The sequence below is a fragment of the Dipodomys ordii genome, unplaced genomic scaffold (assembly GCF_000151885.1).
Source record: "Dipodomys ordii isolate 6190 unplaced genomic scaffold, Dord_2.0 Scaffold76, whole genome shotgun sequence".
Lineage (NCBI taxonomy): Eukaryota > Metazoa > Chordata > Mammalia > Rodentia > Heteromyidae > Dipodomys > Dipodomys ordii.
The window spans coordinates 4,988,243-5,011,946 of record NW_012267292.1 but is presented as its reverse complement, the minus strand read 5'-3'; the positions used below and the strand labels follow the sequence as shown (position 1 = coordinate 5,011,946).

The 23,704-nt window shown below is 40.1% G+C and overlaps 1 protein-coding gene across 1 annotated transcript in view; it reads left to right on the top strand.

The window, feature by feature from the left end:
- Chn2 (chimerin 2) overlaps nt 1-23,704 on the top strand; it is a 330,737-nt gene that overhangs the window by 277,420 nt on the left and 29,613 nt on the right. Inside the window, exon 7 of the mRNA XM_013024396.1 lies at nt 13,415-13,492. Within this exon, the coding sequence (XP_012879850.1) occupies nt 13,415-13,492 (78 nt within the window). The remainder of the gene's footprint in view (nt 1-13,414; nt 13,493-23,704) is intronic.

Below are 23,704 nucleotides of genomic sequence, written 5' to 3'. Positions count from 1 at the left end.
TGGTTTTATGGTGGCCAAAGGGAACCCCAGTGGCTTTCTTCCTTTCTGAAAAAGAAAGTCAGTCTTTATCGATTCCCCTCTCATCAAAACTGTTCTTCTTGCTCTCTGCCTCACAGCTCTCCTCCTGTGCTCTCTCACAAAGCACCTGCAGTCAGGATTTTCTGCATTGCGCCTTGCAAACTGTTCATTTTTATGTTGCTAGAGCCTATTGTCATTCCCATCCTTTATCGTCCCTGTTAAACCTACCTGGTATCTCAACAGCAAGAACCACAGTTGATCATCTTCCCACACGGCTTCTAGGATGACAAATTTTCCTTCTGTTCTTCTTTGCCTTGTTCTTTCCAATTTATTGACCTCTTAGTAAGTAATTCAGTCCTGCGCTTCTATTGTTCTTTGTCTGTACTCACTCTTTTTTTAATGTTTTTTTTAATTGTGAAAATACCATATAGAGGGGTTACAATCACATGAGCAAGGTAATGAGTACATTTCTTATCAAGCATTGTTGCCTCCTCCTTTGTTTTTCCCCTACCATCCCTGCCTTCCCATCTCCACGACTACACCCCCCCCCCGCCGCGCCAAAGTTGTAAAGTTCATTTTTCGACATAGCATCTTGTACATCTCATTGTTGCAATGGGTCCACCTGTATCCCTATTTAAACAATTTGTTTTTGCCCTTACTCTCCAACATCAAATACAGTGAAAACAGGGGTTATACCGTGGGGGAGGGACATACAAAGCAACAAAAAAAAATCACCTTATAAATATAGCAAGCAAGAAAAAACCAGTTCCATACCAGTAATAACACTATCCTCCCTTCCCTAGAGCTCCAGGGTCCTATACCTGACTGCTGTTGTGGAACACACCTATAATCTCAGCTAGTGGGGTAGCTAAGATCATAGTATATGTTAATATGCTCAAACTGGGGGCCTGAAGTTCCCCACTACTGTCCTTTCCTGAGTTTTCATCTCATTTAGTTGAAACTATTTAGCTACTCAAGCCCAGAACCAAGCTGTTATTCTGGAGTTCTTGAGAACTTGAGATCCAATTTGACAGTGATATCCAAAATCTTACTGCTCCCTCTAGGTTATCAGCATGACTCACCCCATGACTCCTGCTAAATTTCATTGTTCCTAAATGTCATCCTTCGGTGGTACACTTCCTGACCTCCCTGGTTTAAATGTAACCTCGCTCACCAACTTTCACTGTCCTGTTGCTTTGTACTTTCATTATTATTATTATTGTGAAAATACCATACAGAGGGGTTACAATTACATGGGCAAGATAGTGAGTACATTCTTACGAATGATGACAGGGGTGGCATTGATCAAGAGGTATTATTTTCACAAACTGAAATGTTGAATTGTAATCTTTTCATACAACCACTTAAAAACCATAAAAACTAAAGAGAAGAAAAAGAATCAAGGATGCTGTGTGTAGTAGCACACACTCTTAATTCTAGTTATTCAGGTAGCAAAGATCAGGAGATGCAATTCCAGGCCAGCACAGGCAAAATGTTAGCAAGACCCCATCTCAATCAATATGCTGGGTATGGTGCCTACAAAAAGTTACTAAAACAGAAAGGGCCAAGGTTGTGATTTAAGTCATTGAACATCTGCCTAATTAGTATGAGGCCCTGAGTGTGTGTGTGTGTTTGTGTGTGGTGTGTGTGTGTGTGTGAGAGAGAGAGAGAGAGAAAAGGGTAGGGGGAGAGAGAACACTCTAAGGTCAAATTGAATGTGGCCATTTCAGTCCGAACTGTCTCTCCCCTGTGACATTCACACTTGGTGATTAGCATGACTCTTTCTTCCCAGAGCAGTAGTGGCTGTGGAGGAGCTGTGTCATCACACATATTCTGTTCCTTACAAGAAGGGATGGGCTTGGTGTTAGGTTGTTCTTCCAAACAGACAAATATGAAGTTCAGCTGTAGAGTCTGAAAATCTCCATCTGTACTCGGTCAGGAGCCCAGAGATAAACTTAGCTTCTATATTCACAGTTCTGAGCTCTCAGATCTCCCCAGAAGCTATATTGAGCAGTATCAGCTGCACAGCTGCAAATAGCATCAAGAGCTATTTTGTGTAGACTATTGTTCACTGTACAAAGCACAGTAGTAGGTCGAAGACATTTATTTTTTTTTATATTTTTGAAAAACTGTTCAATAGTCCTCTCTGTTATTTACAACCTGAGGTGATTTATGTTGCTTTGAGGTTTTGCTTCCTACAAAGGTCCACCTTATTCCACCTGCTTACTAGGTAAGCCAGTGGGAAGTAGTTTGGAGGCTACTATTGGGGGCATTCTTCAGAAGTGTACAAATTGTCATACTCTAGCATGACAAGAAAATGAAGTCTGGCAACTATGTGACCTCCAGAAGAGATTTATCAGAATCAATTGTGAGCGGCAATAGCCAGGAGGGAGCAAGGGTTAATGGAATACATACTCCTGGGTTTTTTACTACACAGCTGGTAAACATAAACCAGAAATTTGAGTATCATGATTTTTGTAATAAGTCATGTGGGGCACTTCTTTGGTTCATCAGAAGACACTGATAGACAATAAAAATACAAACCAAAGGAGATGAATTAAGAAAGTGAGAAGAGAATGACATAGAAAAGAAGGAAAACAGCTTTGGATTTAGTAATAATTACTTCTCCCTTACATTTTACCTGTTTCATTTTCTCCTTTTTATTATTGTGCTCAAGTAGTTGAACAAAGAAGTTGCCATTTAACAAAGCAGTTTATGAATACAAGATATCTTGATCAACATCACCCTTTCAACATTCTCACTCATCCTGCCCTATTCACCCTTTCCCTCGCTTTTCTTAATTTTGTAGGATCTGCATTGAATTTTTGACTGTCTTCTTCCTGCTTTTCCTCTTCATTCATCTACCCTTTTCCCTTTGACCCCATGACATCCCTTTCAAGTACCTACTTCATGGTGTTTTATTTTGCTGAACTTTGATTTTGTCTAAGGAATTACATTATTTGAGGTCTCCCTTGAATCTACCATATTTCAACTGATACATTTGTATATACTTGCACATCACCCAACAAATTTCCCAAAAGTATTGTAAAGCCCATTTAGGGAACTCAAATAAATGTTGCATTCTGTTAAAGAAAAATTGGGGCTAAGAATGTGGCTTAGTGGTAAGAGTGCTTGCTTAGCATTCATGAAGTCCTGGGCTCGACTCCTCATACCCAATAAACAGAAACGGCCGGAAGTGGCACTGTGGCTCAAGGGCTATTGTTGAGCAAAAGAAGGCGAGGGACAGTACCCATACTGCCCAGGCAGATCAAGCCCTAGGACTGGCAAAAGAAAAGAAAAAAATTTAAAAATTTAAGTTCAATAGTTAAGAAATATGGCTGGGGCTTTTAGGGTTCTCATTTAATAATAATACTATGGGTAAAATAGAAAATATGTTATCTACATAACAAACTCATGCAAAGAAAAACAACAAATTGTAAGCTACAATTCCATGATAAAACATATGAGATGCCTAATGTGCCCTAAATTTTTGTCTGAGATGTGAACTATCTGTTTTTACATTAAAGCAGTGTGGGGGAAACCTCAGAAACAGCAAACCTATTAACATAAGTCTCAATAAAACAGCTAGAGATATTACATGGCAAAATCTATTATAAGAGCATTGCAACAGAAATCATACCAGATTATTTATCATCTTTTAACCAAGGCACTTTTGCCCATTTTGGAGCCTACACAGGCCCTAGAACCTGAGTGAAGACTTGAGTGAAGTGGAGTGAATTCTAGGGACCATCCTTTGATAGTGGCCATTTGTCCCAGCAGTATAATCAGAGTAGAAGTGGGACATATCACGCTATCAGAGACAAAAGTCTCTCTCCCTAGGGCAGAACTTAGTTCCAGTGTGAACCAGGTCAGCCACTGATACTCCAGGCTTAGATGGACAGGAATAAAAGCAATATTGCACAATTTCAAATAGCACATGGGTAGAAAATATGCCAGGAACCACCCTGGCCTTTGTTCAGAAGTCATGGGAATGTGTCTCCAATTTAGCCACCTGCCTTTATTGTCTCCCTCCTCTTTTAGGCTTTATAACTACAAGCAAAGGAAATAGCAAAGTCTGTCAGGGCCATTCTTAGGAAGAACAAAGTAGATGGTTTTGTAGCAGAAGAAAGTGTTCAGCACACATAGGATTAAACAGGACAGGTTTAGTTGTGTTTATACAAGAAAACTACCCTTTCAATTATTATTTAGCAATTTGGGCTGAATGAATATTTGACTTGGTTTTCCTACTTGCTAATAGGAAGGCAGGACGCATCTAGAATAACACAACAAAATCCAGATTGGAAATACTCTTGAATTTTCATGTTCCCTTCAAAGCCATTTTAGACCCTACATAGAACAATACATTTATTAGACAGTGAATTCATGTATTAGCATACAGCTGGTATACTCTTTTTCGAAGCATCAAGAATTTAAGTGTAACCCACAGAATGAAAATAAATGATAAAAATAGGTTCCTTACTGCCATCCTGAATGAATGCCTACAGGTCATATCTATGTGTTTCGGATGCAAGCAGGTTTTTAGTTTCTATAACAAAATGCTTTAGAGAACTCTTAAAGAGGAACATTTATTTTGACTCACAGTTTCAGAGGTTTCAGTCCATGGTCAGTTAGACATGTCACATTGGGATTACTGGCAAGGGAATTTATTGTCATAGAGAACATTTTTTTTTTTGGTCGGTCGTAGGGCTTTGAACTCTGGGCTTGGATGCTGTCCCTGCGCTCTTCAGCTCAAGGCGAGCGCTCTACTGCTTGAGCCACAGTTCCACTTCCTGTCATAGAGAACATATGGAAGAAGAAAGCAGTTCATTTCATGGGAGCCAGGAAATAGGTCCTAATAAGGCTATTCTCCAATGACCTAACTTTCTCCCTTAGACCCCACCTCCTAAAGGTTCAACTCCCTCCCAATTTGGCTTCAGGCTGGTCACCAAGCTTTTAACACATGAATCTTTAGGAGACATTAATGTAATTTTCATATTAAGATGTAATGTTTTGTAGCTTTGGGAAAATATTTTGTAAATCCAGGATATCTCTCTATCTTAGCCTCCGAGATCTGTGTATGGGAAGTAATGGATTACAGACAAAAGAGATCATGGTGATTGAAGAACTGCTAAAAAAAAAAAAAAAGGGGGGGATGTATGTTTATTTTTCAAGAGAACTTTCCTGAGTGTTTAGCCAGAAATGGTATCAGGTTACTTACGAGAGAGCTGGAATAAATACTATGGGTCTTTTTTAAAGGTGCTTTTCTTAAGTTTTGAAAGTTTGTTATTAGGGGAATGAACCCCAAGATAAGTATTCAAATGTTTTTTTTTCCTTTCATGCAATTGTTTCTAACATATTTACAAGATGATTTCTTTGTTGCTTTGTATGTCCCTCCCCCATGGTATAACCCCTGCTTTCACTGTATTTGATGTTGGTATAATTTGTGGAGGGGAAGGAAAAAAACAAATCATTTAACTAGGGATGTAGGCGGACCCATTGCAACAATGAGATGCACAAATCATTACATCAAAAATGAACTTTACAACTTTGGCCGGTGGGGGAGAGAAAGGGGTAGATGAGAAGGGGAAACAAAGGAGGAGGCAACAATGCTTGATAAGAAATGTACTCATTATCTTGCCCATGTAATTGTAACTCCTCTGTATGATATTCTCATAATAAAAAAATTTAAAAAAGAAAAGGCATTTTTTATGAGCACAGAGGAAAAATGAGTCCTTGAACTACTGATGTGTTATTGTGGAGTGCCCTAGATTTTTATGAAAGAACATCAGGAAGTCTGATTGTAACCCAGAGAACATACTTCAAATGTTTTCATCTATGGAATGAAAATAATGACACCTATTCTTCATAAAAGAAAGACATACTAAACATGTAATCCCTAAATACAGAGTACTACTTTCAGTATTCTTCTAGCTCAAAACCTAGGCCACCTAGGGACTTTGACTCTGGAGTTTACTCTTGATGTATCCCCCCCCCACCCAGTTTCTAGTATTTTCAGTTCCCAGAAATTGATCTTCTGGCCCAGAGAAGACTGCAAAGTGTGTGGCCCCTACATTTTGTATATCAAAAGCTAACAGGAGTAAACTGAATAGATAGTGAGGGTAACAAGTCTCTGTAGTGATTTCCTGATCTTCAGATATTCTGTAGCAATGGTTACTCATTTATTTGACCTGTATATGACATGAGATTCCTAATTATGATGAAAGGCACATATAGTACCTGAGCTCATAAAGCCTACAAAGCTAGTGGGCTCCTAGTTCATAACTTTAAAACCATACCAATAGGGGCTAGTTAAAAATTCTCAGTGTGATAGCAGAAAAGTTGAAAGAAAGGCCAGAAGAAGGAAGGAGCCTCTACAAAGGCCCATCAGCCATGGTATGAATTTTTATTTAGAGCTAAATAATCTATGAAGATTTTAATTGACATGATGGGTAGGATGCTGTGAGAATGAAGAAAAATGTAATCACTCAGGGCCTAAGCACTGTCTCTGAACTTACTTTGCTCAGGGATAGTGCTCTACCATTTGAACCACACCTCCACTTCTGGCTTTTTGGGTTGTTAATTGGAAGATAGGTCTCATGGGCTTTCCTGCCAAGGCTGTTTATATACTACAAGCCTCATCTCTCAGCCTCCCGAGTAGCTAGAATTACAGGTGTGAGCCCCCAGCACCAGCATTGAGCATGTTTTGTTTTGAGGGTGTTTTGGGGGGGCAGTTAAAAGGAGGAGGTAGTGTTTGTCTATCTAGGTTGATTCTAAGTATCAAAGTTGCAGCTCCAAGGATGAGTAGAAAGTATAAAACAAGGGTCCTTATTACACATGTAGAGTCTTGGTTCTGGCCTGATATGGACTAAGGAACAACTCTGGGCACAGAAGCCTGTGTCCTATTAAGTTCGTTGATAAGAGAAATCAGCAACTATGCTCACCCTTGGCTGTTTCTCCTGTGAAAATAGGTGGGGGGATTAAATGAGCTCCAAGTGTGCTCAGGACACTAAAAAATTACCATCTAAGCATTTAAGATAATAACTCCTTAACTATTTAAAATCATTTTTAGGGCTGGGAAAGTGGCTCAGTGGTAGAGTGCTTGCCTTGCATGCATGAAGCCCTGGGTTCAATTCCTCAGCACCACATAAGCAGAGAAAGCTGGAAATGGCACTTTGGCTTAAGTAGTAGAGCGCTAGCCTTGACCTGCAGAGCTGAGGGACTGCGCCCAGGCCCAGAGTTCAGGCCCCATGACCAACAAAAATATAATCATATCAGTTTTATATAATGGAGATGCCAAATATACAGAAAATGATAGTATAGTAGAAGAAAGTAAAGGTCAACGATAGTTTCTCCACCCAGAGTTAAATGTTCACATATCTTTAGCAGCTTGATGTGGGAGAGACATTTTGCTGTGTTTTCTCATATTCTCTATGCGTGTCTAATTATAAAAGTGGAGATTAGATATGATTCTGCACCTTATTTCTCACTCCTTATTACATGTCATTTTATTTTTTTTAATTTTTTATTGTAAAGATACTATACAGAAGATTACAGTTACATGAGCAAGGTAATGAGTACACTTCCTATTGAGCATTGTTACCCCCTCCATTGTTTTCCCCCTACCATCCCTTCCCTCCCTACCTTCCCCAAGGCTCTTTTTTTTTAATTGTGATTAAGTGATTACATAATTTCCCAAATTTCACAGTATTGTGGAATAATGATGCTCATTTAAAGTCACAAGTTCATTCTAACTTTCCTGGAGCAAATTGTCTATCACAGTCTATAACAAATAACGGTGTACACATATACACCATACATGTGATCAGCAGCATGGGGATATTTAGTAGGGGGTTGACCAGAATTACATGTCATTTTAAACAATTTTGTTAATACATAATATGCCATGACATATTTATACCATGATTTATCTAAATTTTCCCCTATATTGAATGTTTTGGCTTTTTCTCATTTCTAGATGTTACTGTTTTGACTAATATCTCTATTTCTATTTGTCAATATCGCTATGTCTATGCATACACACACACACACAGAGTCTATTTAAACCTTTGTCTTAAGACCAGCTTAAAAGAATCCTACAAATAAAATTAGTGGCTCAATGCACTTGAACAGTTTAGTCTTTTAATATGTTGCCAAATTTCCCCCTAAGCAGAGGCCATTTTGCATAAACTTGAGCAAGATATTAGCAACTTCTCCTCACAACACCCTCTCTAGCATGAGTAATACTCATTTTCTTGTCATTCGTGGTCTTGCGGCATCAGGAGCCCAAAGTAGCAGGCTGGTAGTTGCAGACAGGTTTTAGCTTGGGTTGTCAACATCTAAGAGAGATTCATACTGAAGACAGAGAAGTATGAGCGACCTGGGAATATAAACACTGGAGTTAGAATCATGAAAAGGACAGTACAAGGGCTTATGAAAATATTTCCAACAAACCCTCCTTAATATGCAGTGCCCAATTCACTTGAAGTCAGTGAAAGGATTGTAGATTGATGACAAAACAAAGCACCTTTTAGAAAGTTCTACTAAATACTACTAATGCAGCTGTTGGTTCTGCCTAGAGGCTAAGAGGTCTTGCCAGAAGCCAGGTGGGAAGAGCCACCTGGTACTGGGTTATTAATATCAGAGCTGGTAGACAGGCAGGCCTCCTCCTGCTCCCATACCATTTTTTGGATAATGCACAGGCCCAATCTCTGTTTACCCTGGTCAACTCACTCATTAACCCAGCCTAAGGCTTGGGTCACCTCACATCATTTCTTCTTCTTGTTATCTGACGCGCATATTTAGGATCTTATTCAAAGAAAGGAAGGAAAGAAGTTAGAGGAAATAGAAAGCAGAATCCAACCCTTGTAAATAAGAAAAAAATAAGTACTGAGTTTATCACATCATTTATTTGTAGTCTCCTGTGCTTCCCATGGCATCTTTAGTAGTGCCGGCTTCTGCAGGGGAGTCTGGGAGAGTAAAAGTGCCTCTTTACGAATAGGCTAGGAATAGTAATTGATACTTAACTGCTGGATAATTTTAAATATCAGTATTATTGGAATGAGAGGTCGCTTTGATAGATTTTACATATACCCAGAAAAATTAAAAACAGATGTTTTTTTTTTAAAAAAAACCTTATACCAGTATGTTTTTTGTAGCAGTATTTCCAATAGGCAAAAGTGAAAAAGGCCAAATGTCTATCACATGCTGCTGAGTGAATCAACAAATCTTGTATATCCATACAATGAATTACTATTCATCAGGAAAAAGGAAAAAGTTATGATGAACATGATGACTTAAAAGAACCTTGAAACCTAATGTAAAGTGGAAGAAACAGACATACAAAAATCACATATTGTGTGGTTCTTAGGTAATAAATATTCACAATACATGAGTTTATATAGAGAAAAAAAACCATGATTCTGGTTACCATGGGCGACGGAGAAAAGGGGCTAAGGTGTGACTTCTTCTGGGCACAGGTGATCAATTTGAGCTGATGAAATGTTCTGAAACTAGACAGTGATAATGGTTGAAGTATATTGTGAATATACTAAATATAACCAGATTATAAGTGAACATGGATATAATGGTAAATTTTATGTTATATGTATTTACCACAGTAGGTAATTAGATGTAGCTAATAGTGACAATGAAGGGCTACCACTTACCACCTGTACGACCTTATTATGGTTTGAGCTTTGTTTCCAAGCCTTCATCTGTAACCCAGAGGTAACTGCAACAGAGCTCACCTTGTAGCATTTTAAATCCTACCTGAGTCAAAATATTCAAGATGGTTAGCATAATATCTAGCACACAGTAATAGCACTATAAATATTTGTTATTAACGTAACTCAGTTACTCTCAACTAGAGGCAATGTTGCCTTCCAGGTAGCATTTGGCCATATCTGGAGACAGTCCAAGAGATCACAGTTGGGGGCTCAATTGACATCTAGTAAGTAGAGGCAATTATTCAATGAACAGAACAGCCTCTGAAACAAGGAATAGTCTCACTCAAATATCAGCAGTCCCTAGGAAAACCCCTGGTTTAAATAAAACATGTAGAGAAATATGCTTCATTTCATGAATGTATAGATAAAAGTAGGCCAGGTAAAAATTTCTGTGAGAACATCAGCAAAAGGACTGCATATCCACTGTGTATTGAGAATACTGCCTTTGACACTGTAGAAGATGTAAAGGGGACCAAGGAGCTGTTCTTGAGGGGCTTAGATAAAGAAGAGCTCTGTGTGAGAGTGTGTTCTCTAAGAGGGAAGATTTTACCAAGAGATTCTTGTAATCATTTTTCTGTAATAAGAGGGTCATACCAGGTCACACTCAGTATTCACTGTCATGCCTATTCCAGTGCTAACAGCCCTTGTGGAAGACACCAGAGAACAGTGTGTGGTTCCTGCCCATGACTGAATGTGTCTTGTGTTTGGGTGAATATTATTGAATCAATATCTCAAAAAGAAATCACTGTCACCAATAGATATAAAAATTACTTATTATAAGTAAAGGCACAGATGTAAGAGAAAATACTAAATCTCTTGTATTCAACTACCCATATACAAAAAGGAAAAAGAGATCCTGTTTTGCTCTGTTATTTAAAGAGTTAGGTTATCAGATCAGAAACTAATGTTATAGAGTTTTTCTAACATTGTGACTGGTCAACCATCAAAAAGTCTTTCTGAATTTGTTAACAGTGAAGTTTTCGAAAAAGATCTCATTTCTCAGCTCCATCTTTTTTTACCTTCAGGCTTAAGCCTTTTCTAGGTATGTCAAGCCTCTGCTTAGTCCCTTTCAGGGCCAAAGTCAGGACTAAGGAGTCAAATGAAACCATCCAGAGGGCAAAACTTAGGAAGTTCAGGTGTTTGGAAGTTGGTGTATGGGAAATGATGAACTGAGAATATAGTGGAAGACACATGCTGTATCCATCTTCTTCCAAACCTCTGGCTTCCTATGTATGTAAAGGCTTTCCAAGTATTCTGTGTGTGTATGCTGTTATTGGGATTTGAACTCATTTGGTTTTCTTCTTTTTTTGTTGTTCAAGTCTGACATTCTATCACTTGATCTACAACTCCACTTGCAGATTTTTTGGCTGGTTACTTAGAGATAAGAGTCTCATGGACTTCTCTGTCTGGTCTAACTTTAAATCATGATGCTTAGATTTCAGCCTCCTGAGTAGTGAGGATTTCAGTGCCCAGCTCTTCCCAAGCATCTTACTTAGCTGCTGCTAAGGAGAGGATCTTATGAGATTCCATATAGGAAGGAAACAAACTGAATTATGCATAGGCATGTCACAATGAGTTTGCTTGCTATGGGGAGAAAGACCTATTACCAATTGCTCTAATATAAGGCAGTGGTGCGTATCAGAAAAGTGTAGGTAAAATACTGTGATTTCCAAGGGTGAAGTTGGGGAGTTTGGGTGAAATGAAAACATGTAAAAATGGTGTTGAAATACTTTCCAGGACAGAGCAAACTATAAAGGGCGCAAGTTTACTATGTCAGAGATTTTTGTAAGATTTGTACAGGATAATAAGTTAAGTGTATATACTGGGATAAGTTCATGAAAAAAAAACCCACAATGCTAGGACATACTTAAGCCATGGAGAAGCATTAGCACATTCCAGGCAGAGAGGAAAGCATTGTGCACCTGTATTCTAAGTTAGGATCTGAGTTATAGTGGGAGAAGAATTTGGGGAGACTTGACCAGTGTTTCAGATAAAACATGACAGATGTGATAGGACAGTGTTTAGAAACTCAGATGCTACTTGAAGATGTTTGGCATTATAGCACTGGCTCTGCATGACCTTGGGGTCATTATTTAACTTCTCAGAGCCTCAATCTCTTCAGCCATTAAAAGGGATATAAAACCTTGGCCCTTGGAGCCATGTGCTGAAGATTACCTAAGTAAGTGCATTTAATGCATTCTGTGCATCATCTGGCACAACATTAGCTATCATGTTCAACATAAAACTAGGCTGCCATTTATGATTGAAGATAACAAGAGGATATAGTGGAGAATGGATTTCTCATACACAAGGAAAGGACAGATCCTCTGTTACTCAGGTAGGTTGTTTGGAAGGGCGTTAATGAGTTATGGAGCTATGTCTCATAGAATGAAATTTATGGACTATCCATATCCACAATGTTCCAGCCAGCTGCATTCTTCATAGTTTGATCTTACCAACTGACATTAGCTGTAGTAAAGTCCACTAACAGATCTAGAGCACTCTCAAGACATTACACTTTCCCTACTTTTATTAGTGAAGAAATCTGGGAATAAAAGCAAGCCATCAAATGAATAATGTTTTTACAAGCAGGAAAAGCTATTTGGATAGGCTGAGGCACGATGAACAGAATGAGCATCAGAGTTGTTGGGAAGAAAAACAACTGTGATGTTGCAGTTTAAGTTAGAGAATTGTCTTTGTGGGAAATAAAAGGGAATTGTGGGAGGAAAGGGAGAAGCGGAAACATGGGCGTGGTCCTATAGCAAGACATACTGCCTCTTATTCTGTGATTGAACTGTAAAAGCCAGAGCTGAAGGGCTTTGCTCTTCTACAATGGCCTTATCCATGCTCAGGTGGCTCCAATTTAATATATGCATAAGAATAAAGATGGAGCTTTCAAGTACTGGCATAGATTTTTTTTTAAGGGATGAAGCTTTATCCCTATAAGATTAAACAATCACTGGGGGTTTAAGGTCTAATCTGCTGGGGAGTTCAGCTGAGGACAGGGTTCAGAAACCCAGAATAATTGGATACAGCTTCCAGCTTTGAACATCAGGGGTAACCCAGGGGTGTGTGTGAGTGTGTGTGTGTGTGTGTGTGTGTGTGTGTGTGTATGTGAGAGAGGGACAGACAGAGATGTGCTCATAATTAAGAGGTTTTTCCTTTGCAATGATGTTGCCTTCCCCTGCTGCCTCCTTGGATCTTCAGTGGCTTGAGTGGATATGGCTTCTGGGGGGTTGCTGTGCATATGAATGTGCACTATTGTTCCAGGCACATGCCAGCCTTAAGAAATAGCACAAAGCAGGCCCATCTCTATTGAGCAGCAAAGCCTCCTCCATCACTCAAACCAGCCCTTTCAGGTCACATGCCTCAGGCCTCTGAAGACAGGACACAGCTGCCTCAAATCTGCTGTCTAACATTAGCTGTGTGACTCAAAAGCACGGACAGTCCAGAGCTGCCCGGGATCCAAAAGGAAAACCAGAAAGATCTGAGATCCAAGCACTATGTTCTCCCAGGAACTGTGGCTGGAAAATGAGAAAAAATGTGCCATAGTTCGGAAATCGAAGCCAGGCAGGAAACGCCAAGAGCTGCTGGCTGTGGCGTTGGGGGTGAAGGTAGGGGTGAAAAGTGTCTTTCTTTGGCCCCCTCTCAAGATTTTTGCCTGTTCACAGATCTCCTCCCTGGTTCGAAGGGCTGCCCTCACACACAACGACAACCATTTCAACTATGAGAAGACACACAACTTCAAGGTAAGGCTCTGCATCCTTGCTTCTGGGGGTGCAGGGTGGGTGCAGGGTTGTGTGGCGTTTCCATCTGATCACTGGTGATAAAAGCAAGAGACAGCAAATCCTTCTGTTTTCCATATTTAGCTGCATACTTCACCACTGTTGCTTTGCCTCAATTCAAACTGGAGGCCTTAGAAAGCAAATTGTTCCATGCTTTTGCCTGGAAACACCTACCTAAATATTAGGGAATCAGGTCTGCTTTATCTTCCTGTGTCCAGTGAAAGAAAAACAGGGCATGCCCAGTGAGTGGCATTCAGAGATGTTCTGAGGAAAAGCCTTGCAGTACTTTTCCACTCAGAAGAGCAGTAAGAACATGGCCATCTCCGAGCAAGTGAAAACATTGGCCGTTTACATTTTATGTTTTGTCTTTTGTTTTTATGACTGCTAGCTCACTCCCTTTGTTTCCATGCAGATAGTTGTGAAAGTAAATGGAGATTAGAGAATCCCCCCCCCAGTGGTTTCTGTGTGTAGTCCAGTTCAGGGGCAGCCTGGCCAAACGGGCCCTGCTCACCAGACCAAACAAAAAAGATAGGGAGACCTAGAGGGAATTTAAGTGGATTTTCTCACGTGTTATCTCCACTTTAGACCTGCTCTTGGAGATAGGATCTGCCCTTTTCATCCAAAAGTTATGACCTGCTTCCTTGGCCCCATTGTGTCACATCAAAAGTGCTGGTAAGGCAGCTGATACCAACTTGCCCAGCTTGAGTCACTGGCAAGGGCAAGAGACAAGATGAAGTTAGAGACTCATCCAAGCAAATGCACTGACAATTTGGACATGTGAAAGACTGGAGATGAAGGAGCTAGGAAGAAAAGAATAAGCAGAGGAAACAGTGGGAATGCCTTCTGTTAAACACTCAGGTCCTTCAGGATCAGAAGCTTGAGTGATGGTTGGAATGAGATAGCTCTTCAAAGTGACGAGGAAAACTGATTTTTCTCCTGCTGTTTTCCCCATCCTTCTATGAAACACACATTCATATTAGACTTGTTTGTTTCCCTGCTTCAGTTTCTAGAAAGCAAGTCGCTTCAGGCATTTGCAAGCTATCCTTGAACTGCGGAATGAAATTATTCACCCCTGCACCTTAACATCAGGGTAAAGAAATAGGTTAGATAGGATCTCTTCCATGCCAAGACTTGATATTTTTCCCATCACCAAATAGTTACATTTCTAGCTTACAGCATAAAAAGTCATTTGTTTCCTCCTTCCTGTTTTCTATTTTCATCCTCATTAATTTTGGTTTTGCTTAAGAAAATATTTTTCTGACTTTTTGGCCAAAATGCCTGACTTTTGTATCCTGTGAATGTACTACCAAGTATGAAAGGGTGGATCTTCTTGGACTTGTAAACCTTTTCCTTCCTCTCAAAAATCACAGTTAGTTTGGCTTTGCAATACCCTTATAATTAAGCCCTTACCATACTGTTGTGTGAAATGATTCTGTATGTATCTACTGCACTTGAGTTGATGTCAAAAACACACAAGCAAATTTAGTTTATGTGTGATAATTTTCAAACTAATGTCAGTCTTTTTAATCCTCAATCTCTTAATGAGAAATTAATCTGTAGGACATTTTAAAACAAAAAAGCTAATTGGGTCCTATTTCTTCAATTTGCTAGACTAAATATTTAACACTGAAAATATTTGATATATTAAATATTTGTCATTGAAACAGCAAATGTTTCCATAAGAATTCAGTCTTTACACCATGCGACCTCTTATAACTTCCAACTATTGAAAGAAGAAAACACAGAGAATGGACAAGTTGTTTAAGAGGGATAAATAAATCAGACAGAAGCATGGGTCTTCTATGTTTTTAAACCAATAGCTTTGAAACTTAGCAGACCCTGGAGTAGCTGTGGCTTTCAGTAGTACTATGTGTGTCAATGTCCTTGAATGTGGCTGCTACCACTCTCTGTCATTCCTATCCATTCTACTCTCACATTCTTTCCCTCTCTTTGCCTCCATCTATAAGTGGAATCTTCGCATAGTCTTTAAAGAATAGTCTAAAGGCAGGTTCATGCTATAAATACAGGTGTATGAGTTTAGGAACAAGCCACTCATAATCCATCTGCTTGGAATTTGTTTTTTTGTTTTTGTTTTTGTTTTTTGTCGGTCGTGGGGCTTGAACTCTGGGCCTAGGTCCTGTCCCTGCACGCTTCAGCTCAAGGTGAATGCTCTACCACTTGAGCCACAGCACCACTTCTGATTTTCTAGCAGTTTATTGGAGATAAGAGTCTTATGGAATTTCCTGCCGGGGCTGGCTTTGAACTGTGATCCTCAGATCTCAGCCTCTTGAGTAGCTAGGATTATAAGCATAAGCTACCAGCGCCCGGCTGGAATTTGTATTTTATGTGTCTGTTTTATATTTGCGTATTATTGATGCTGACTTTGAATATTTTTATTGAAAAATTGCAGTTGTAATCCAGGTTACTTTTGATATTATATATAAAGCATAGAGTAAGTGTTCAGTAAAAAGAATTAATAATGCCATCTTCATGTTTATCAACTACTAGGCTTTGTTTACTCCTATTTACATTCTTTTCCAGTTTTTATTATCTTTAAGTAATTGTACAGAGGTGTTTCAAGTCAACACATTAGTTTATAAGTACAGTGCATACTGATCTGTGTCTGCCTTATAATCTTTACAGAGGTTCTAATCTGCCAGAGGAGCTTATTGTCTGATTCCATAATGAGATTCTTGGCCTATTCCCTTAAGTGAAATTCTTCTTCCTTGCACTACCTAGCAACTTTTTCATGATAAATGAATAGAAACTCACAACATTATATAGAATGGGAATCTGAAGTTCCTAGCCATTAATTTCTCCTAAGAGTAGTGCTTATCTCCTGTGCTTGCTTTTCAAACAAAGTCTAGAAAAATTCAGAGGACAAAAGATTTGGTAGACAGATTATTTCTTGTAATCATTCTACACTATGCAACTTTACACAGTATTTGCTCATGAAAAGCCTGAATTTTCTAGGGCAAATAAGCATTTGTTGAGGCAATGATGAAATTAACAGACTCTAAAATGAAAATTCCCTATCAAGAGCAAAACACATTAACTACATTCCTCTGCTGGCTAGGAGACTTTCTAATGGACCATCCTAATGACCTCCGAATTACTTTAGGACGGCAAACTTTAAAGCCCCAGTCATCTGGGTGACTGTCCTCTCTGCCCATCTTAGAACATGATGAAGTAGTATAGCTGCACAGATGATTTATGGGCCTTCTCATCCTCATCTATTAAGAGGGGTGTTATGAGGTTTATCCCAGGTACAAGTAGCTGGTGCCTATAATCCTAGCTACTCAGGAAGCTGCAATCAGATGATGGAGGTTCAAAGCCAGCGTAGGTAGGAAAGTCTGTAAGACTCTTTTTTTGGGGGGGGGTCCGGTTGTGGGACCTGAACTCTGGGCCTGGGTGCTGTCCCTCAGCTCTTCAGCTCAAGGCTAGCGCTCTACCACTTGAGCCACAGTGCCGCTTCTGGCTTTTTTCTTTTTGCTTCTGTGGTGCTGGGAATCGAACCCAGGGCCTCATGCATGCAAGGCAAACACTCTACCATTGAGCCACCTTCCCAGCCCCTCTGGGAGACTCTTGATTCCAATTAACCATCAAAACAGCCAGAAGTAAAGGTGTGGCTTAAGTAGTAGAGCAACTTCTGCCTTGAGCAGAAAATGCTAAGGTGCCATACCCAGGCCCTGAATTCAAGCTCCAATGCCAGCAGAAAACAAAACAGCAACAATGAAAGAATACATGTTAATCAGTTATCAGGTCTCTGGCACTTTGTAATGAGTATAAATTTGGTGTAACTTTTTTATTACTTTATTATTCATCCTATTTACATCTCTCACTTCTGTTGTTTATGCCTTAGGTTTTCTCTATATATTTCTTGTTTTCTGCCCTCACATCTTCATGTTTCTCTTTCATCTTTTCTTGTTAAATAGACTTATCAGAATGAAATAAATCCTGATGACTAATTTCTTTTAATATCTATTAGCATGTAGGCAAATGGTTCTCATCTGTTTTAAAAATAGGTAAATGATTAAGATCGTTTTTTAGATTTAGGCTATTGTATGCATATTTACTTCAGCTTACAAAGAAAGTTGTTTATGAGGACTGTCCTCATTTCCTAGCTTGGTTATAACTAATGGCCACATACTTGGTGGCTTAAAGCAACAAAAGTTTACCTTCCTGTAGTTTTGGAGTCCAATAATAGGAAATCAAGGCATGGACAGAAGGGAAGGAAGTCTCTGCTTGTTCTGCCACCCTTAACCAGGAAGCCACAAAGAGGAGTAGGAGCTCAGCTCAACCCTACATAGAAAGAGGAAGGAATCTAACATATAGAGGAAAGCAACTACATGAGAAAAGAGAGCGTCAGGTAGACCAGATGATGAGTAGCTGATGATGATCCAGGCATGGGAAACAGAGATCTCTGAGCAGCAATTCTATTACCCTGCCCACTTCCCTTCTCAGCCTGACCAGTCTGCATATGTCTGTATCACTCTCCCTCCTAGATTCACTCCTCCACCCCAGCTCTTCCAGGATACCCTCTCCACATGGAATAAAAATGGAGAGTAGAGGCCCACAATGTGTGAATGCCAGCAGTCAAACACCCTATCCTCACTCTACCCAGTACTCCTGATTCTTCGGCTATCCTCTTTTCCTCTACCCTCCACTCCCCTGCTTTGCTTTTCTCCACAGTGATTCTCATCATGGTCAGATGTTTTTACTTATCTGGTATCCTGCTTTCACATGATATGTAAGTCAGACTTTGTGTTATGGTGACTAAATACTTGACATAATCAACTTGAGAAAAAAACATTAAAGCTCAGTTTCAGAGTTGTGTTTTTGTTTTTGGTTTTGCGAGTCCTGGGCTTGAACTCTAAGTCTGGGCGCTGATCCTCAGCTCTTCAGCTCAAGGCTAGCACTCTACCACTTGAGCCACAGCGCCACTTCTGGCTTTTTCTGCTTATGTGGTGCTGAGGAATCAAACCCAGGGCCTCATGCATGCAAGGCAAGCGCTCTACCACTGAGCCACCTTCCCAGCCCCTCAGTTTCAGAGTTTTAATTCATGGTCTTTGGCTCCACTGATTCTGTGCCCATGATGAGACACAATATTATTGTGGTTCAAGAAAGTTACAGAAGCAGAGAGCAAGAATTCAAGAAATGGCCATGCCAAACTACCACTTGAAGATCACACACCTAGCAACCTATTTCCTCCATGCAGGCCTCCTCTTCCCTCTCTGTGTCCTTGCTATCCCTGCTTTTCTCTATTCTCTTTCCTTCCCACTCTCCTTTTGCTGCAGTGGCCACTTCATTCCCTTGTGCAGTCTGGGCGGCAGCATCCTGTTCTCTCTCTTCATAGAAATGTCTTAACTTAGCCCAGAATTTTCTCCAGAACAAGACTGATGATAAAATCTAGTGTACATATTTTAACACCAGCCACAATATCCCAATTCCAAATTCCCAGAAGGATCTGACTGGAACCAAGGTGCTGTCCTACTCAGGTGATGCTGGCCACAGACTTATGCCTCTAAACTGTGGAGCTACTGTGGGAGGCCTGGGAGTGGATACCTCCTGCATCTTTGTAAGGGAAAGGTCTTCTCTTGGGCAGGTCTCTCAAATGTATCAGCACTGATCTTTTTCCATGTGTCTTGAAGGTTCCTTACAATTTTACACCAGAGTTCTTTTTTTTGGGGGGGGGGCGTCCGGTCGTGGGGACTGAACTCTGGGCCTGGGCACTGTCCCTCAGCTCTTCAGCTCAAGGCTAGCGCTCTATCACTTGAGCCACAGAGCCACTTCCGGCTTTTTTCTTTTTGCTTACGTGGTACTGAGGAATTGAACCCAGGGCCTCATGCATGCAAGGCAAGCACTCTACCACTGAGCCACCTTCCCAGCCCCCAGAGTTCATTTTTTTTGCCATTATGTTCTGTTTGAGGCAAACCATAAGTTACGTGGAGTACAGGTGTTATTATTTTTATTATTATTAATATCAATTACTGTGAGCCCAGACATTTTGGAGTGAAGTTTGGATTTTCTGTCTTTCTGGATTTAAGGAAGAAACTCTGCCTCTAAGCTAGTCCCTCATCTAGTGTACTGTCACCATTGTGTTATGTTGAAGCCTTAGAAACATTGGGAAACAAGTGAGGTTCATTTTCAGCATCACACTCAGACCTCAGGCCTCAGCTGATTCTCCTGTCTGTTGGCTCATTCCACTGAATGTCCTCCCGAGACTGCTGTCCATTATTTCCAGACCTCAGCTCTTCCTCCACTTCATTCATTGCAGCTTTGCTGTCACTGATACACAATATACTTGATCTGAAACATCACTTGATTCCTGAGAAAGCTATTTAAGAAGTTGCTCAGAGTCTCTTTCCTTAGGTCTCTGTAAATCACTTACGATTTACGATTGCTCCACAGATGGCACCTGTGAGTCAGCTTTCTGTCACTGTGACAGAATAGGAGAGAAAAATCAACTTGAAAGGAGGAAAGGTTTATTTTGGCTCACAGAAGTTTCATTCTGTGGTAGCTTCATTCCATTGTTTTTGAGTCTGAAGTGTGGCAGAACGTCATAGAAAGCATGGAGCAGAGCAAAGCCTGTTCATCTAATGGCCTCCATGAAGCAAAAAGAGGACCTGGAGTTCCTCGTGTGGCTTCTCTGAGTTTGTTCCTTCTTCTACCTTACTTTTGGAACACTTTGAACCTATCTTTACTCTGTGTCTAGTACACAGTGTTTTATGATTATTTGTTCAGATGCCTATCTACAAATATTTGCTCCTTGAAGCGAGTATCTCTGTATTAGTCATATTTAATTTCCTGCACCCACCTTTAGTGCCTGGTTCATGGGGCCAGGGGAAAGGGTTGTGTGAGAGGTAGAGAGTAGGATGGGGAGACAGAAAAGGAAGAAGGAAGAGTGAAAAGAGAGAGAGATGGGGAAGAAGAGGAGGAAGAAAAGTAGGAGGAGGCCTCATGTCCCTGCTAGGTTGCATTTCCAGTTACCTAACTTCCTCTAACTATGCCCCTCCTCTGAAATTTTCCACTACTTCCCAATAATGCCTTTAGATGGAACCAAGCCTTTATTGTATGATCTTTTAGGGAACACTTGAGAACCAAACACAAATAGTACATGCCTAATTTGAAAAGAGCTCGTTCATAAAATGACAGGTTAATTAATCTAGTAATTTTGTTTTAAATGGGTTTTTTCAAGACCAAACAGCATATTACTTTTATCCAAAGGAATCATATTCATGTCAGGGATTACAATCAAGAGTGGAGACACTTTTTGGAATAGAGACTCATGTACATGGGTGTCTGATCTGCTTACCAGGACCTAACTTAAAGTTTATAATTTGCTTTCTTGGCCAGCCTGATGACAAGACACTATCATAACTGTGCATAAACCCTTCACAACCTACAGGACCCATGAAAACCGTGCTGCAATGCACAGCTTGGGCTGCATACTAAGAAAGTGGCTTGTCTTGGTGACTTCACAAATGTCGATCAGAGTCCTGATCAACTGTTAACTCTACACCTGTTATTAATTTTATGTGAGTGATTTTTAGGACTAAAGAACACACAGTTCCAAGGACTGTTCTAAATGCCTGATTCTGGTATTTTTGTCTCAAGAAATACAGAAACCTGCCTTTTATGTTTTGCTTGTAGGCATGGGAGTGAACACGGTTGGTCTTAGTGGAGCATTTTTTTAACATCCTAAGGAAAGGAAGCCATTGAGTCATTTATTCATTTACTGAGCAAATTCAGACAGAAGGTTAATTGTGTGCCAGGCAGCAGGAGGGTGGTGAGATGTGAGCCTTAACTCTTTCTCTGCTCAGGGGTTCATAGCCACGGTAGTTTGCTTTCAGGGAACATTTGGCAATGACCAGGTATGTTTCATTGACATGTTGGAGAGGCAAAAGATGTAGATGAGTTAATCACCCTGCAATGTCTCAGCAACTAGTCCTCCAGTCCCTACATGGACAGCATTGAATGCAGAAACACTGTCCTAGACAATGGAGATCCCCAGGAAATGTGTCTGTCTCATGTTTTTCTTCTTTTTTTCCTTACACTAAATACATTGGTAAATCAGCAGTTGCATTCTGTTATTTTGACTCAAGAAGGTGTTTTTTTTATGTTGTTGTTCTTTTTTGGTCCAGCTTTTTCACATTTTATTAGAATAATATTGAAATCATGAATCTTACACAAATATGAAAATAAACACAAAGGCAACTTTAAACATTTAGAAATTGAATAGAAAGTATATATATACAATATGACTTTTAAATCCTGGTAGCTTAAAACAAATAAGACTATGAGATTTTTAAGCAAGAATGGGTTCCAAGAACGTGATACTGATGACTTCTTGACAATGAGAGAAGGTAGAGCAAGAATATCTCACTTTATGCAATGAGATTCCCAAAATGCTTCATGGCTTGATTTTTTTTTTTAGAAATATAATCCTTCTTTTTTTTTCCAATCATGGGGCTTGAACTCTGGGTTTGGGCACTATCCCTGTGCTCTTCAGCTCAAGGTGAGTACTCTACCACTTGAGCCACGGCACCACCTCTGGTTTTCTAGTGGTTTATTGGAGATAAGAGTCTCACAGACTTTTCTGCCTGGGTTGGCTTTAAACCATGATCCTCAGATCTCAGCCTCCTGAGTAGCTAGGATGACAGGCGTGAGCTGTGTTATAGTCTTTAATTTGTCCAAATACTGTTGGGCTTGTCCATGTATCTTCCCAGCAGCTAGAGCAGTGCCCCTTGGTATTTCTCCTGTAAATTACTTGCATTCTGTTTCTTGATCTCAGTTTGACTGACCAAAGAAGTCTTCAGTTTTCAGTCTCCCAGAGATTCTAGCTGGAAACTTCTTTATGGAGTCAAAAACAGTTTTGGCTCTGCACTAGTGGCTCATACCTGTAATCCTAGCTACTCAGGAGGCTGAGATCAAAGGATCCCAGTTCAAAGCCAGCCTGGGCAGAAAAGATCATGAGACTCTTATCTCTAATAAACTACCAAAAAGCTGATCACTAGCCTTGAACTAAAAAAAAATCTCAGGGACTGTGTCAAAGCCCTGAGTTTAAGCCTCACAAGCAGTGCACATGTGCGTGCATGTGCGTCACGCGTTCGCGCATGCACGCGCGCGCGCGCACACACACACACACACACACACACAAATACCAGCATTGGCAAACAAGACTAAGTTATTGATCCTGTCTTAAGTTTTTCTGTAGAGCATCTCTTGAGTTCTACCTTTTTCTTTGTTTGTTTTGTTTTGTTTTGTTTAGGGTAGAAGAAAACAGTACATTCATCCTGAAATAAGTCCATTGTATTCTTCTTACTTTTTTAAAAATTCATTTTTTAAATGAATACATTAATAATACGAAGGAGTTTCATAGAGTTTCATAATTCCATACATGTGTACAGTGTCTGCCAAACAAGTTCATGTACATGTATAATTGAATATGCATGATGCTTTATTTATCGATTGTTGGGCACTTTGACTGATTTTACACTTTGGCTATTGTGGACAGAGCTACAGTACTCATGGTTATGTCGGGTATCTCTCTTATGCTTTGGTCTTCACTCCTTTGGATATATGCCCAAGAGTGATATGATAAGGTCATAAGGTCAGTCTACTTTTAGTGCTTTGAGGACCCTGCGCCTGCTGACAGATAAACCCAAGGGTCTGTGGTTCATCTTGGGGAGCTCTGTCTTAGCATCCTGCTCTCTGGCAGCATCTGCTCAGCAGCTCTCACAGAGGGAAGCAAGTATCTCCATTACAGAGTAAGTGATTACATCCTGCTATCTTCTTACATCAGAAAAGGTTCACTTCGAGGTCAGTGTTCCATCTGATCGTGCAAGGATAGAAAGCCCCAAGTTTAATTTCTCACGAGTTAACTGTCACATGACTATGGGAAATACAGTAAATTATAGGAAAACCTTCAACAGAAAAGGAGAGGCTTGTACTGTGCTACTGACTTTCTAAGTACCTGAGACTATCCTGACTGTCTTCCTGCCCTCAGCAGACTGGGCAGAAGGCAGACCTAGGCTAGACTGCCAAAACCCAATGGCTAATAGCTAGAAGTATGATCTCTAGGCCCCTCTTCCATGAACATAAAGTAGCCAAGAGACCTGCTTTCGGTCCCAAGAATAATGTTTTGGAAGTAAAACAAAAGAATCAAGTTCTCCC